Source organism: Apodemus sylvaticus, chromosome 12 (genome assembly GCF_947179515.1).
Source record: "Apodemus sylvaticus chromosome 12, mApoSyl1.1, whole genome shotgun sequence".
Classification (NCBI taxonomy): domain Eukaryota; kingdom Metazoa; phylum Chordata; class Mammalia; order Rodentia; family Muridae; genus Apodemus; species Apodemus sylvaticus.
Genome location: NC_067483.1, coordinates 87,751,447 through 87,768,251, shown reverse-complemented (window position 1 = coordinate 87,768,251; position 16,805 = coordinate 87,751,447). Strand labels below are relative to the sequence as shown.

General features: G+C 48.5%; 1 protein-coding gene across 1 annotated transcript in view; it reads right to left on the bottom strand.

Annotated features, from left to right (window-relative positions):
- Positions 1 to 5,426, bottom strand: part of Itpkb (inositol-trisphosphate 3-kinase B) — a 96,681-nt gene extending 91,255 nt beyond the window's left edge. Inside the window, exons 1-2 of the mRNA XM_052201194.1 lie at positions 5,335 to 5,426; positions 1,905 to 4,020 (exon numbers count right to left, since the gene is read on the bottom strand). Coding sequence (XP_052057154.1) covers positions 1,905 to 3,821 — 1,917 coding nt within the window. The 5' untranslated portion in view covers positions 3,822 to 4,020; positions 5,335 to 5,426. The remainder of the gene's footprint in view (positions 1 to 1,904; positions 4,021 to 5,334) is intronic.
- Between the last annotated feature and the right edge of the window lie 11,379 nt (positions 5,427 to 16,805).

Here is a 16,805-nt window from a genome sequence, read left to right as displayed (position 1 = left end):
CTCTGCTCACAGTGCAAGCTCTCAACCAAAGCACAAAAGTCCCTAGGATTCCATAATTTCCAGTTGATTACCCACACTCATGCGCATGCGCACGGGGACACGCATCATATTCTCTCTCTCTCTCTCTCTCTCTCTCTCTCTCTCTCTCTCTCTCTCTCTCTCTCTCTCTCCTTCACATGCTTCAGAGAGCAAAGTGGGCAGGCCATGTCTTTCTCCCTAACCCTACTTGTGGGTGTCTAAAAGAACGTTTTCAAAAGCAGGAGGTAGAGTGCGAGCGCTCCACCTCTCAGCCTCTCTCACCAGCTCCTCCCTGGTTACTTATCTGGTTTTAATCTGACAAATGAAGAAAAAAACAGTTTACCTGTTACCTGTTATTATTTATCTCCCCTTTAACTCACTCCCAAACAAGATTTTGCTTTCAAACACGCATGTCTGGACTGTTTGGGCGAGCAGTGGGCAAGAGCTAGCCTGCCACCGCAGAAAGTGGAAATTGCATTAACAGCTCAGAGTTATTTGGGTGTGCGAGCCATGCTTAGGGGTTTCAAAAATACGCATTTCCCACCTGCCCTGTGACCACTGTCCCCTGCAGGCAGACTGCCTGCCTGCCCCTTCTCTAAAGGTGACATGCTGGTGCCGGCAGCAGGTGCAAGATGCCAGGAGCCCTGTCCTGGCTCCCAAGTGACAGACTGATTAGGACTGCTGCTTGCAATCGCATTTGTCTCTCTAGATTACCAGTAGAAAACCGAGCTTCAGAGAAAGAAACTGCTGATCTTTAAAACTAGATGGTGATTTCTGAAGTGGAAGCTGGAGAGGAGTGTTTGAGAGTCCAGATTTTCTTCCTGAACTGTGTTGAGTGGAACTGTAAAGCACCCTGTAGGGATGGAGAAAGTTACTGGGATACAAATGGGTGGAATCTCACATTCAAGATGAAACCAGAAAGCCAAACCACTAAAATACCATATGGCTTTCCCCACAAGGAAGCCATATAACTTCTTGCATGCCAGGAAAGGAAATTCCCAATCCTCCATGCAGAGGCAAGAGAAAGGCCATCCCGCTTTAGAAGAGCTAGTTTCAACAATTACCTTCTGAAAGAGACAGACTGCAGCCCAAAAATGAGATTAACCTCATAGTACGAATGAACATCTGTCACTGCCTCAGACAGACCAAGAGTCAGTGTAATGAACTCAAGCACACATGTAGAAATATACCAGAAATGGACCTGTCCCAACTTATACTCCTAAGGAGACACCATGTGCCTAACTCAGACAATTTAACTCAAATGAAGCTACAAAACAAAGTATCCACTTGGCACAAAAGATAATTTTCCATTTATCTCATACCTACGTCACACTGTATATTCCTTACATTGACTGACACTGACACTGCCAACTCCTGCCTAACTTACGTGTGAATCTCAATAGTTGCTCAAATCATAGCTCAACCGCACAACCACATCTGCAGAGGTCAGGGGTCTGTCACAGAATCGGCTCATCCACATTTCTGCCTGAGAGCAGAGGCTGAGTTAAGGCAATAGTTATCCTTGTCAACCTGAATAAACCGTGAAATGACGTTTCACCAGGTAAAAGCAGCATGGAGAACATCTCTGCTCACCGTCTTTGGAAATTAGGAAGGTTTATTATGGTTGACATACACAAATCTTATGTTCCTTCAAACTCATTTTTAAAGACATGTACAGTAAGAACGGTTTAAACTCACTGCCCAGTCTACAGAGTGCTTGGTAGACCATGCCCACAACACATCTCCCTGTAGAGAAATATTGTGACTTTACCAGAGCCCTCCCTGCTCAGGGTCTTTACGGCTCAGCAAGAAGTAAGGAAACCAGGAGAATGCACGGAGCATCCGAGGTCTGCATGAGTTTGTAAAAACTGCTCAGCAACACTCACCACTCTGGGCTTCTGCTGGTCCAGGGTATGCAAAAAGGCTGAGTTGGGGTCCAGAGTGCGTTCAGGGTCACTGGAGATGTCCTCCTCCGAGTCCTCGTAGGAAGAGGAGAAGCCAGTAGAGGAGGCTGAGGAGGACGACAGCTTCCTCAGAGGCAGGGGACCCCGAGGGCTTCCTTGGCCCTCCTCTAACCCTCCGTCCTCCTGAGCTCCCATATCTGTGATGATGACTGCAGGAATGGCGGGGATGCTGCTGGGACTGCAGGCCTCTTTTAAGGAGGCCTCGTCCTTCTGGGCTGGGGGCATCTCTTGGCAGCTAGGGTAAGCATCTTGCAGCTGGCTTCCCCAAGTCCCCTTCAACTGTACCCCCGTGTCACACGTCCAGATCAGGGGAGCTTCCTCCAGGGCACTGGGCCAAACTATGGGACTCTCAGGCGCCATTCCCATCCTGTCCCCGGGGAGGCACTGGGGTTCTTTCAAATTTGTTGCTACCTCCCCAGGTGGTAAAGGCCCCAGCATTCTGCCAGAATGAATTCCTGACTCCGCATCCCTGCTCCCTGGCTGTGCTGCCTGGCTGCCCCCAAGCAGGCCCAGTGCTGGAGACCCTTCTCTCACACTGTCCAGGGTCTGCTGGGGTTCTTGGATCCCTGGGATCCTACTTCCTCCCTTCTCAGGTCCTACGGAACCCAGGTCTCCAGGCAGTCTAGCCCATCCCGGGTTGTCCGAGGGCTCTGAGCTTTGGGCAGGCACAGTCCTCTCTTCCGGCCTTTTGATGACTTCAGGTGTCCAGGAGCCCTGCTCACCAACAGAACGAAGTCCTCTTCCCACCCTTCCAGGGAGTTCTCTAATGTGGGTCCGGACAGGCTCTAGGGCTGAGCTGGTCTCCCTGTCCAGAAACTGCCCCCGTCTCTCCATCTGGGCCTCCCAGGGGCGCATGCCCCTGAGCTCACAGGCTGTCTCCATGAGGGCAGAATCCTGTCCAGGGTGTGGTCCAGCAGATGCGGCTGAAGCTGCTACTTTAGTAGCCAACGTTAAGCTAGTTCCAAAGCGCTCCAGTGAGGGAGAAACCCTCTTGTCAATTTCCATGGGTGTGGGTGAGCCACAGCGGGGACTGGCCGGGGTACCTCTTTCCATTCTCACTGAAGTCGATGGACTCTGAGTCCCTGACCTGGTCGGGCTGGCTGGACCTAAAAGAGGGGCCACTCCCTCCTTGTCCTTCAAGGGGTGTGTGCTGAGTCTGCTTCTCCTCTCGGAGTTGGCATCTGGGGTCTCTGTACATTGGTCTCCCCAGGACTTTGTTCTCCGTTCCTCACTTGGGGAGCACGGAGCCAAGACCCTTCCGGGTGGCTGGCTGCTGCTTCGGAAGGGACACGGGGAGGGCGAACGAGCCCTGCCCAAACGTGGGCTTCGGGGCGCTTGAATGGCAGAGCTCTGTGCCTGGATTTGCGCCTCGAACATGCCCACTTTCTGGTTCACCTGCACATTTTGCAACTCGCGCTGCAGAATCCGCAGCTTCCTCTGGGCCTCCTCTGGCCCAGGTGGGGAGAGGGTGCGAGCCGCCACCACCTGCTGTGCGTCCCCTCGCAGGCGGCCAGCCCAACTGGGACTGCCCACGCCACTGTTGCTGCTGCTGCTGTTGCTGCTGCTGCTGCCACCCCCGCTGCCGCTGCTGCTATTCAGCCTGCGCCGGCCGCTGCGCCAACCCCCAGGACTCCCGGGCTCCTCCAGCGACAGCGACTCTCCTGGGGGGAAGAGAAAGGAGGTGCCTCTCCCAGGGCTGAAGACGCTGCCGGGACTCAGCGCGGCCCTCCCGGAGGGCTGAGGCGTCTCGCTGCCGCTGGGCCGGGGGCTGCCACTCTTGAGCTCGTTGGTGCTGTTCATGATCACCAGGCTATTGAGGGCATAGCAGTACACAGCCATAGTACTGGGTCCGCCCGCCGCCGCGGCTCTCCGTCCCGCTCCACCGCCGGCGCCTCCTCCTCCCGCGGCTCCCGGCTTAGTCCCGGAGGCCCGGCGGCCGCAGCTCCGCGCGCTGATGGAGCAGCATGGCCTAGGCGGCGGGTACGGGGCAAGATCGCGGGCTCGGCCCCCGCCCCAAGCTCCATAAACGATTTCGCGGCTGTGGAAACACAAGGAGAAAAGTCAGAATTCCCGTAGGAGTCAAGGGAGGGTGGAGAGAGCCCACCCGCAGAGAACAGAGGGAGCCCCGGGACCCCAATCTGCTGGGGACCCGGTGCCCCTGGTTGTCTAGCCTACAGGGGTTGTGATGATGAGTGAGGAGGCATGCCGGGGCCGCCTCGATGGCCTTTGCTCGTATTTTCCGGCCGTGGGGTCCACCTCCCCCAGCTTGTGATACACTCCAAGAACACAGAATCCCAAATTCTGAAATTAGTCTCTGTAGCCACGCGGATGGCTGAGGGAGGAGGTGCAACTCGCTGGTTCCCTCCGCGAGGCTGGCCAGGTTTCCTTGGCCAGAGCAAACACCGGCTGTCGAGGATGACAGGCAACCCTGCTCCACCCTCTCTCAGGACATCAGAGACCAAGTCACAGGGAACCTGACCCGGACCTGCCTTCCCCAAACCGCTGCTGGAGCCGAGACCTGGAAGGGGACTTGTGTGCCCGCCGTTTTCTTTCTGGTCCTGGGCTGTGTCTCTAGGCCTATGAAAGGCCTGGGAGAGCGCGCGGGGGGTGGGGTGGGGGCAGCCAGGCACTTTTCAGCACTAGCCTTGATGTCTGTCTGTTTCCAAACAAGTGTGTTTTGTGAATGTGGGCACGCGTGCGCGCTAGGGACCAAACTCTGCAGTATCCAGCACTGGAATCAATCGTGGAGGTTCCCTACTGCCCCTCATACTCTGCAGCGAGTGTGTGTGTGTGTGTGTGTGTGTGTGTGTGTTTGGGTTGGGGGTGCGTGTCTGCAGCTACTCAGCCCTGCGCGCATCCTGTTAGCGAGGACCCGACTGCCCCTGTAGCCTCCGGGACCCACACCCCTCGGAGGAACTCTGGGCTTGCTTGCACTGCTGCAGCCCGGAGGCCTTCTAATTGTGCAGGCCTGAGAATCTGCAGCCCTCCCGAGTCCGGCACGCTAAGCCTCGGAGCAGCGCGACCGGCCGAGGGCAGGGCCTCGCGCATCCCGGGCAGCCTCGCCTGGCGCCAGCGGAGCCGCCCGGCAAGCCGAGCCCCAGACGCCCGCAGCGCGCCGGGGAGGTGGCGCGGCGCAGCGGCCCGGAAGGCGGTGGGAAAGTCGAATCGCCTCCTCTGCCCCCAAGGCCACGCCACGCTACCATCCCAAATCAGCCTTCCTTCTCCGTAGTTCTAGCCCTAGCCCTCCCCTCCGTGCTGTGCTCGGACCCCGGAACACACAGAGGAACCCCAGCACAGACGGAGCGGAAAGAGGGTTCAGAGACAAGGGCCAGGAAGGAGCCGCCACGCTTACCTGCAATTGCTCAGACTCCCAGGTCCCGTGCAGGCGGCATGCCCCGGGGGCTCCCGGCTCCTACAGACCAGGTGGCTTAAAGTTAACAAAAAAACCAAAAAACTCCCCTAGGGTTTCCGCAACAACTTATGGAAGACGAAAAAAGTGGGGTGCTACGAGGCTGAATGTACCGGCGCAGGGACTAGGCGATCCCGGAGGGGACACCGCCGGGCCGACCCTGCGCTGCTCCGTGCTTGGTTGGAGACACTACCGCTGTCAGCGTCTGCTCCCGGCTACTTCTACTTCAGTGTTTGTTCAATGTAAGATTTAAAAAAAAAAAAAAAGTTGGGGGTTGAGGGAGGAGGCAGAAAGGCGGGGGCTTGGGGGAGGAAAGCAGGAAGGAAGTTGTGAGCCTGTCTGGGGTTGAACTCAGCGGAACAAGTTTTTCTTTTCTTCTTCTTCTTCTTTTTTTTTTTTTTTTTTCTTTCTATTGCTTGGCAAACCGAGGGAGGGAAACACTTAAAAAAAAAGTTTCCATTGTTAGCTAACAAAAAAAAAAAAAAAAAAAAAAAAAAGCTTTAACTTCTGCGGGTTAAAGATATACGATTTATTTTCCACCCCTCGACCAAGGTTTGCTGGTGTCTAGTTTTATGAAGCTACTTTTGAAAACTGTTTTTAATAAAGCTTTGAGTATTTGTGCTAAACAAAGCTGCTAGTGGGGAATTTTTTTTAGCACTGAAAGAGGGGTAATATTCTGCATAAACAGCGTGTGTACTTGCACACTACCATAGGCAACTTTTACAAGATATAGTGCATATATTGCAGGGTATTTCCTTGCACCGTTGCAGATTTTGAATGCATCCGGGTAGAATTTTGGAAGACTGGTTGGGCTGTGAGCTGCTGAGTGGTTGTAGGGTAACTGCTAGATGTGTGAAGGAGCTTTGCGTTAAGATTGTGTCTATAAATGCACCCAAAGACCTTGCCGTTCGAATATTTTTGCACTCAATTCTCAAAGTTATTTTAAGAAAAAGCCTAGTCCTGGGGCTGGGGCCGGATCAATGTCATAAACCATTTGCTCAGTCTCCTGTGAATTTATTTACTCTCCTGCATTTTCAAGGGTTCTACGCCACCTTCAAATAAGTGGGGGGAGGGGCACCAGGCGCCCTAGAGGGCAGGGACACTCCCTGCCCCCATACTAACACACCTAAGCCCCACCCAGTACTGCAAGCATGTTTTGCATAATTCCCTAAATCTTAAACGCTAGCATTTAGTGGAAACAGGGAACACAGCTGTGAGGCTTAGGAGATTTAAGACTCCCAAGCATGAATCCGCCCATATATCCTGATTAGCCAAACTGGGATGGAAAACCTGACTGCCTGTAGCAAGCAGACTGCTTACTTGTTTATGTAACAATACCATTGAAGTGAGCGAAGCAACCTGCTGCGTGGTCAGGAAAAGACTCAAGCAAATTTGAAACCAAGAGCTCTTCCAGTCAAGAATTCCTGGAACTAGACAAGTGCTTTCTGGTTTTGTTTTTTTTTTTTTTTGTTTGTTTGTTTGTTTTGTTTTTTGTTTTTTGTTTTTAAAACATGCCCTGAAAGGCTGATTTCCCATTCACCCTCAATGGGGCTGAATAAAGATGCCCCCAGTGTTTTCTCTAGTGTTATCATTCTGAGACAAAGAAGCCACCTCTATCTAGACTCCCTCCTTTGGTCCCTAGTGGCAAGAAGAGAAGTTATCCAACCCAGAAGACTCAAGCTCTGAGGTCTAATCTGAGAGGGCATTGCCCTAGGAGATGCCAAGGATGGTGACAAATGTCTTGGTAGAGGCAACTGAAGAGCACTGTAAAGCACGCACGCAAAGGGCCGTGCCCTTAGCCTCTGAGGAATGCCTGACCATCCAGCTGCTGTCAGATAGGACGTGCAGATGATGGGACTTCCGGCTGGGATGCAAGGGAGACTAGATGATAGTCCCAGCCATGACACCGAGAGCGTTCGGCTGGGTGAAAGTCCCCAAGTCAGCATGGCAGGCCTTTACATCCTCCCATAGCTGGCTCCCACAACTGCACAGCAAATGTGACATTTCAATGGAGTGTTTGCTATTTCCAGACACTGGTTTAGGCACATTTTGAATATGTATACAGGACTAAGGACATATATTGGTGACAGAATGCCTTCCTAGCATGCATAGTGCCCTGCGATTGATCCTCGGCACCACATAAACCAGGCTTGTTGGCCTAGTGACCTGCTCCTGTCAGCATGGCACTGTAGTGCTACAGGCAGGAGGATGAGAAGTTCAAAGTCACTATTGGCTACATCGAGAGTCTGAAACCATCTTGGGCTCCCTGAGATCCTGCCTCAGTGACCCCACCCTACCTCTAACACACACACACACACACACACACACATGAGAAAAAACATAATTTGCATATTGTCAACCTTATAACAACACTGTCAGGTAGGCGTTGTTACAGGCTGTATTTACACTAGAAATTAAAATCCAAAGAGGCAAGACATCTGAGCAACACGTGCGCCCTGGTACCACAGCTGGTCAAGCTTGACCAGTGCCAGTGTGGACCACTCGCAGGCTTTTTGCCTGATGCTACTCCTTACACCAGTTATTTACAACTAGTTACTCCCTCACTTTTCTGGGGCCCCCATTTGCTCGCTTTCAGGATGGGATTTTGCCGATCAACGCTATAAAATTAATCTGTAAAATCTTTAGCATCATCCTTTAACAATGGAGGACGGGGCAGATGCGCCCTACAGTCCAGGGTTAGGTGTCTCTGTTTACCACTCCTATTCAACGTTGTACTTGAAAAGCTGAATGAGCCAGGCAGTGGTGGCGCACGCCTTTAATCCCAGCACTCTGGGAGTCAGAGGCAGGCAGATTTCTGAGTTCACGGCCAGCCTGGTCTACAGAGTGAGTTCCAGGACAGCCAGAGCTACACAGAGAAACCCTGTCTCAAAAAGAAAAAAGAAAAAAAGAAAGAAAGAACATTACAATCCCAACACTCCCATTTCAAATACACTGCAAATGCAAAGCCAGTTTGAACCATGTGACATCCTTGATGTCCTGGTCAGTGTTGTCACACAAGAAAAAGAAATAAAAGACATTTATGGTGAAAGAAGTAAAACTATTTTTTTGACACAATATGCATGTCGGCAGAAAAAAAATCTAGTGGAATTTATAAAAAGCTACCAGAAATATAAGTAAATGTAGAAAATGTGTTACATTTCTATTGTTACTAAGAAGGAGCCACAGCCCAGTGAGTTGGAGCAACAGAGATTTATTTTTGCATAATTCTTGAGGGTAGAAGCATGAAATTAATGTAACAGCAGGGTTAGTTTCTTTCAAAGCCTCTCTCCTTGGCTTACAAACGACTTTCTCTTTCCTGTGTCTTCACGCAATCTTCCTCTGTGCATGCCGGTGTTGTGATTTCCTCTTCTTGTAAGGACCCCTGTCCTAGTGGATTAGGACCCACCATACCTAGTGTCTTAGTTAGGGTTTTCATTGCTGTGAACAGACACCCTGACCAAGACAACTCTTGTAAGGACAGCTTTTAATTAGGGCTGGCTTACACATTTGTTCAGAGATTCAGTCCATTATCATCGAGGGGGGAACATGGCGGCATCCAGGCAGGCGTGGCACAGGAAGAGCTGAGGGCTCTACAGTCTGATCTGTAGGCAGCTAGGAGAAGGCTGGCTTCCAGGTGGCTAGGATGAAGGTCTCAAAGTCCATGCCCACAGTGACACACCCACTCCAACAAGGCCACACCCATTAGTGCCACTGCCTGGGCCAAGCATATTCAAACCACCACACCTACTTTAAAATAATAGTATCTTTGTAATAATGTGGACAACTGTCAAATATTTAAGGGTAAACATGAAGAAATATGTATAAGATTTGGGGAAACAAAACACAGAACAGTGTTGAGAAAAAAAAAAAAAACAAGACCTGGAAAAATGGAGAGATATACTATGTTCATAGATTAGAGGACTCAATATTCTCTATTTCTGCTTTTAAGATTTGTTTATTTTATGTATGTGAATACACTGTCACTGTATTCAGACATACCAGAAAAGGGAATCTGACCCTATTACAGATCATTGTAAGCCACCAGGAGATTGCTGGGAATTGAACTCAGGCCTCTGGAAGAGCAGTCAGTGCTCTTAACCACTGAGCCATCTCTCCAGTTCAACTCGATATTCTTGATGCTAGTTCTTCTCTAATGCACTAGAAGATGCAATGTAAGCACAGTATCCTAGTAGTTTTTTGGGTTTTTTGTTTGTTTGTTTTTGTTTTTGCTTTATGTCATAGAACTTAGAAGTATCACAAGAATTTAGAAGAGACAAAACAGCTTTAACAAAGAAGGAAATAGAAAAACTAACATTACCTGCTGTCAAGAGTTACTTTAAAACTCAGCGCTGGAGTGATGGCTCAGTGGTTTGGAGTACTAGCTGCTTTTTCAGAGGACCTGGGTTCAAGTACCAGCATCCACATGGTGGCTCACAACCATCTGTAACTCCAGTCCTATGGAATCTAAACCCCCTTCTGGCCTCCACAGGCACTGCACATATGTGTGAACACACACACATTCAGGTAACACACCCATACACATATAATAGAATGAAAGAAAAAGATCTTTAAATGTACAAACATGAAACTTGGAGGTATGATGCTAAGGAGAGGTAACTAATCATGCAGAAGACACAGAATAATCCGAATGGGTTAAATAAGCTCTGAGCTGGTTGGGGAATGAGCCAAAGCTTACAACCTTGCCATTTAAATAATTAGCCTCACAGTCATCATTCCAGGAGCGTGGGCTAAGAAGGGAAAACAGAATTATTATTTTTTACACCCACCTGTCTAGGGATAGTACCGCCCACAGTGGGCTGGGCCCTCCTACTTCCATTAGCAATCAAGAAAATACCTCACATACATGCCCATGGGCCAATCTGATAGAGGAAAAAATTTTTTTCTCAGTGTGCCAAGTTGACAATCAAGATTAACCATAACAAATGTTGAGACATTTATTGATATTTTCACTGTATTTCATGGACTAACACCACATCAGTATTTCACTTCATATATGTGTCTGTTATGTATGGTGCTATATATAACAGTTGATGCCCTTATCTTTGTCCTCTACCAGGGCTCTTCAAAGGCTAGGACCCTAGTTTGATTACCTCTCCAACAACACCTAATCAGACCATCAGCGGTTATACAGAACCAAGGAACCAGCAGCACACCAGGGAAAGAGCTGGCTGGCCAGCTGCAGAGAAAAGGAAGAATGTCCCACAACCATGCACAGCTGGGGCAAAGGTCTTATCTACCTTTCCCTTGCTCCACAGCCCTTGCTTTCTGAAACCTCATGGGCCCAAGGCACGACTGAGGCCAAACTTTGTCCCTAAGCAAGGTTACCCCATGGACTCCCAGGCCTGGGCCAGAAGCTGCAGGGACAGGAGGATCCTTATTTGGCTCACTTTCCCCCTTGATCTGGGGACAGCAAGGAAGCATTCTTTTGGGTGATCCACTGTTGCCTGTGAAGTGTGTGGCAAGAATGCCATCCCCTGGCTTGCTGGTTCCTTGGCATGAAAACATGAGATGCATAGTTGGATTCTAATGGAACTTCAGAATCCTTGCCACAGAGACCCAGTGAGGAGCACTTGCAGCCCATGAGGCCTGAGTGAGAGCTCTAGGGGGGAGGCCAAGAGTGAACAAAGGCAATGTGGAGAGACAGGAGAATGTGGAACCGATGTGCTGAGTGGAAGGAAATGGCCTGGTACAAACCATGGAGAGAGAAAGACAGAAAGTCATTCCCGTGAACCAGTAGAATCTCAGATCCAAGACTGAGATACCCTGTGTCCATTCTTGGATGCTGGCTGAGAACATCTCTGTTCCACTGAACCTAAGGGTCCACTTGTCCTCTATGTGACCATGCACACACTCACTCATGTGCACTTGCGGGACACACACACACACACACATTAACAGAAAAATATTTATTTAAACACACATGCTTATGCACCCACAGGCTTGCTGCCCTTTGCAATTGTGATGGGTGGCAGAATTCAGGAGAGCGAGCACATGCACACAGCAAACATTATGCTTCTAGGCTAATATGAGGCTCTTCCCCTGCCCTGCCCCCACCCCTAGTGAGATGCCTTTCTGAGCACGCCCTCCATCATAACTGCTCATCCTTTATTCATCCACGTACTCAATATTTACTAAAGGCACCCCTGGCGTTCTCCAACTCTCTTTGTCTTCTTCATTTTGATACCTCATGCCACCTGCATCTGCACTGCCTCGGGTAGCGAAGGTACTTAGGCCCTCTCTAAGTTCCTCCTTCGGTGGGTATTTTATGGTGGTATTAATCAGCTTTACTTCATGGTGACTAAATACCTGAATTAGTCAACTTATAAAAACGACTTGTTATAGTTCAGAGTTTCTGTCCATGTTTTCTTGGCCTGTGGCTCTAGAGCCTGATGTGGAGCAGTTCATCATGACAGGTAACATGGATGTGAGAGAGGCTGTTGATCTAGGGTAGCCAGGGAGCAAAGGATTAAGGGAGTAGGGTCCTACCTTCTTCAGACTAGGCCCCTCCTCCTAAAGGCTCCACTGCATCCCAGGAACAGCCCACCAGTAACCAAGTGTGATGCTTATTTTGACTGTGGACTTGACACCAGGTACAATCACCTCGGAAGGGGTGCCAGAAAGGGAAGCTCAAGATGATTGGAAATGTTTGTGCAGTGAAACCCAAGGTATGTTCATTATAGGAATGCTCATTTTCATGTGGACATTAATACCATTATCTCGTTTCCAACTGACTTTCTCAAACATCTGAGCAACAGATTTCATAGGTGGATTGACTTGCTGCAAGTCAAGCACAGAGCTCCAAAACCTGGGGACAACCATTCTTTGAGGGTGAGATAGTTAAATATATCACCTCTTCACTGTCTAGAAACAGCTGGACTAGAAGAGATGAATGGAAAAAATTGAGGTCCCACTTTGTAAATCTCATTGTTAACTTGCACATTTAAATACCCCTGCTGAAAGGTCCTGTCAGAACTATAGTGTAGGGGTAGTGCTAATGCTAAGGTCCTGTTCCCCAATTGGTTCTTGATCCACCAATAAAGATGCTAACGGCCAATGAGCTGGGCAGAATAAGCGGGACTTCTGGGTCCCTACTGGCAAGGATAGAGGAAAATTTTGGCCTTGCTTTGGAGAGAGAAAAGGTGATCAGTCAGAGGTGGGAGATTAGAAACACAACTAAAGCTGAGAGCAGTTTTCGGTTGCTAAACAAGGAGAAGGTAACTTAGCCACTAAGGTTGAGGGCAGATTTAGGGTGCTGAGGTAAGAGTATTGGGAAGGGCACGCTGGCCTTGGGAGATTAGAAGCACCCAGCAACTGAGCCATGAGACAGGATGAAAATTAAGTTAGTGTATGTGTGTGTGTGTGTGTGTGTGTGTGTGTGTGTGTTTCATCCATGGATCCGAGGGAACCTGAATGGGACTAGTAGCAAGCTCTACCTGGAGCTTAAAGCAGGGTAGCAAAAACTACATGCAACACTTTAGGCCTAGGAAGATAGCTCAGTCCATTAAATGCTTACTTCATAGGCATGGGGGAGGGTGAGTTTGATTGCCCAGAACTCATGTTAAAAAAACAAAAACAAAAACAAAACCCAGAAACCATGGTTCTCATTTGTAATCCCAGCACTGGGAAGGCAGCAACAGGCAGGTCTCTGGGCCTTGCTGGCCAGCCAGGGCAGCAGGAGCAAGCCATGAGAAGCAAGCCAATAAGCACGGCCCTTCCATGACTGCTGCCTCAGCTCCTGCCTCCAGGTTCCTGCTCTGTGTGAGTTTCTGTCCTGACTTCCTTTGATGATGAACAGTGCTGTGGAAGTGGAAGCCAAACACACCCTCTCCTCCTCAGCTTGCTTTTGGTCATGGTGTCTCATCACAGCAATAGAAACCCTGACCAAGACACTCTATTATTGACAGAAATCTTAAATGATGGTGGTGTGAGACAAAGCCTTAGCACCCTTTTCTGCATAGCTGTGCTTGTGTGACATCCGGGGACCCTGGAGGACAACAATAAACGGTGAAAACGAGACCATGAGTGTGTGATTCCCATGAAGTTTCTGTGGAGCATTTCCCTCCAGGTTTTGATACAGCAGGTCTGGTTTTTTTAAGGAGCTTCACCAGGAGGTCCAGGAAGAGGAAAGGAAAGCAGGATCTATCATTTCTGGTAGGTTTTTTTGTTGTTGTTGGAGGCAGACTTTTATGTGGTCCAGGATGGCTGTGAATCTTCAACTCCCCATTCTCCTGCTTCTACCTTCCAAGTGTTGGGGATAGGAGTGGGTGCTGCCTGCTCATGTCCTTAAGGTTTTTGGAATGGGAAATGAAGATTGTTTCCATCCTGAGTTTTAAAGGGCAGAGGTTTGAAATATGTCACCTTGCAACATTCTAACACAATACAGAAGCTATCTCTGGCAGGAAGAGGAAGTTCCTCCTGCCTCCATTTCTCCTTCCCCCTCACAGTGGGGTGAAGGCAGAGATTATATCTCTATTGCTTGCAAACTGCCCTCAGGCAATGCTTCAGGTGCTTACAGCTGCTTCCACCAACATAGCCTCTGCCCAAAGTATGACCATCTTGTTTTTAGCTCTGGGCATTATTAATACCACTCACTTATCCATCAACCCACTATTGGATTTTCCAGGCAGCAAAAAAGGAAAAGGGAAGTTGATGAAGAAGGGTGGTATTTGTCTTCATAGAACTCACACATCCAGAAGGTGAAGACACATCAGACAAGGTTCTCCTTAAAGGATGAATAGGCATTTGGTGGGCAATAGAAGAGGTCCAATAGCAAGGCTATATTGTGTACAAGGGCATTTACGCAGAGAGGCAGGGACTTGGTGAGGCTGGAATATAGAATGAGTGGGCCTCATAAATGCGGAGAAGAAAACACAGAATGACATTCTTAGGCATGTTGGGAAGTTTATTGATAGCTATGTGATAGCTTTTGTTGCTATGATAAACACCACAACCAAAGCCAACTGGTTCTGACTTCTATATAGATTTTCTACTCTGCCTCCTCTTCCTCCTCCTTTTCTCTCCTCCTCTTCTTTCTCTCCCCCTTTTTTCTTTCTTATCCTCTTCTTCCCTCCTCTTCCTCCTCCCCTCCCCTTCCTCCACTCCTCTTCCTCCTCTTCCTGCTCCTCTTCCTTCTATAGGATCTCACTCACTATGTACCCCAGGCTGGCCCAGAACTCACAAAAATCGATCTGCCTTGCCTTTCTAGTGCTGTGATTGCTTGCTTTACTTCTTCTTATCACCTACTCAGTCCACCCTTTATCATGATCTCCATCCTCCTGGCAGAAGAGAAGGTCTTGGATTGTCATTAAAGGTATCTGTTTTGTGCCTGGCTTCATGGTACAGGCCTGGACCCCCAGAACTTGGGAGGACAATGCAGGATTGTGAGTAGAAGGCCATTCTGGAATATCAGACCTGCCTCAAAAGAAAAAAAAAAAGCAACATAAATAAACCTTTACTGTATCTGTTTTGAGCCCTAGAGAGTGCTAAGCTAAACTGTATATGAGAGGGCAGGAGGAGGGGTCCAGGGCGGAAGGAGGAGCTTCTCCCAGAATGGCCTTCACCCTGCTGAAAGGCCTCGTGTTCCTGCTTGGGGAGAACTCAGCAGATGAAGCCTGATGCTGTGTTCTTCCTCAGCTGGTTCAGAGCCCAGCCTCGTTAACTATTACAGGATCCTGGGGAAAGCATCCGAAAGATGCAGCTTCAGATGCAGCAACATCCTTCCAGGGGAGACCAGAGGCACTGCTTGAAGCTTCCCATCAAAATCCTCTCACCTCAGGGTCATGTCAACTCATGTCACCTCATGACAACCAGCCTACATCATGTGGAGAATGGAAACCCATCCAAAGGAAGCCTGGATGTCCATGTGCTGATGTCAGAAATAAGCAGCTCTTCCAAAGGAAGCAGACCAGTAAGTGGCGTGATGTGAATGGACCATGTCATCCAGGCATGGCAGATGGTAAGAGGGGTGGAAGGCTGGGACGCCATTTCTCCAGGGACCCCACTGCATGCTCCCATCCTGTGGATGCTGCAGAACAGCCCAGAGTAGAGCCCTCCTGATTTGGGCAAAATCAGAAAGCTATAGTTCTCACTTGAAGAGCAGATGCAGGAAGATAAAGAGTTAAGATCAGCCTTGGCTGCATTGTAAACTCAAGGACAACCTGGGCTACAGAGACCTTGCCTCAGAAAGAAGGAAAGAGGCGAGGGAGGAGGAAGGAGAGCTAGTTCCAAGCAGAATGCTGTCTAAACTAACATTCCATAGTAAAGCTGAGATAAGAAAAAAAATTTAAATTCTATCATTAAGGAATTAATTTCCAACTCAATTATTAATTCCAAGTCTTTGTCATTAGATAGTAATAATCACATTGACAGTTATTTAAATGAGCATGAAGTACTGGATGCTATTCTCCGCACTTCTATGTCATGGGCATGTATTGAGCATTTAATTATAATGCTAATCCAAGAAGTGGACATTATTTTCATCTCCATTTTATAGGCCATGCATCTGAAGGATGCAAAGGTTAAATAAGCTGGATTAGAGTGATCCACAGTCCCCAGGGTGCATGCCAGTAGAGAACAAAGAGTTTGCTTAGAGTGCCTGAGTATATGGGTTCCATCCTCAGCAAAGCAAAATGTATGTACATAAATAAATTAATAAGTAAGAAGTGAAATGGGGTTCGGCCTGGTTTTTAAAAATGGAATAATCATTAAGTAATCATCTGAACGCTCACCATAAGAGCGCATTAGAAAAGATGATTGCTGGGCTGGAGAGATGGCTCAGTGGCTAAGAGCACTGACTGCGCTTCCAGGGGTCCTGAGTTCAATTCCCAGCAACCACATGGTGGCTCACAACCATCCATAATGAGATCTGAAGCCCTCTTCTGTCACGCAGGCATACATGCAAATAGAAGACTCATATACATAAATAAATAAATCTTTAAAAAAAAAAAAAAAAAAAAAAAAAGAAAAGATGATTGCTGAAGCCGTTAGCCATAAACGTCTGTGAACTGTGAATCCTTCACTGCTAGCAGAGAGAAGTTTGATTCTTTTGTTTAAAAAAGGAGTGCCCTCTTATATATATATATATATATATATATATATATATATATATATATATATATATATTATATATCCAAATTCTTCTAATAGGGATAAAATGTCAGCAGAATGCTATAATTCAATGAACAGATGCTTGTGGTCCCCAAACGATCCTACCACCTGCTCACTCACCTCCCCACCCTCCTATCTGCCCACCGACCCAACACATACCCATCCATCCATCCTTTCATTTGCTCATTCATACAGGAATTAAGTTCCTACTGTGGTTGAATTACTCTCAAGGAAAGTTAAGATGTTACAAGAGACATCCTTGATCTTGGCCTTAGGGGTTGGGTATC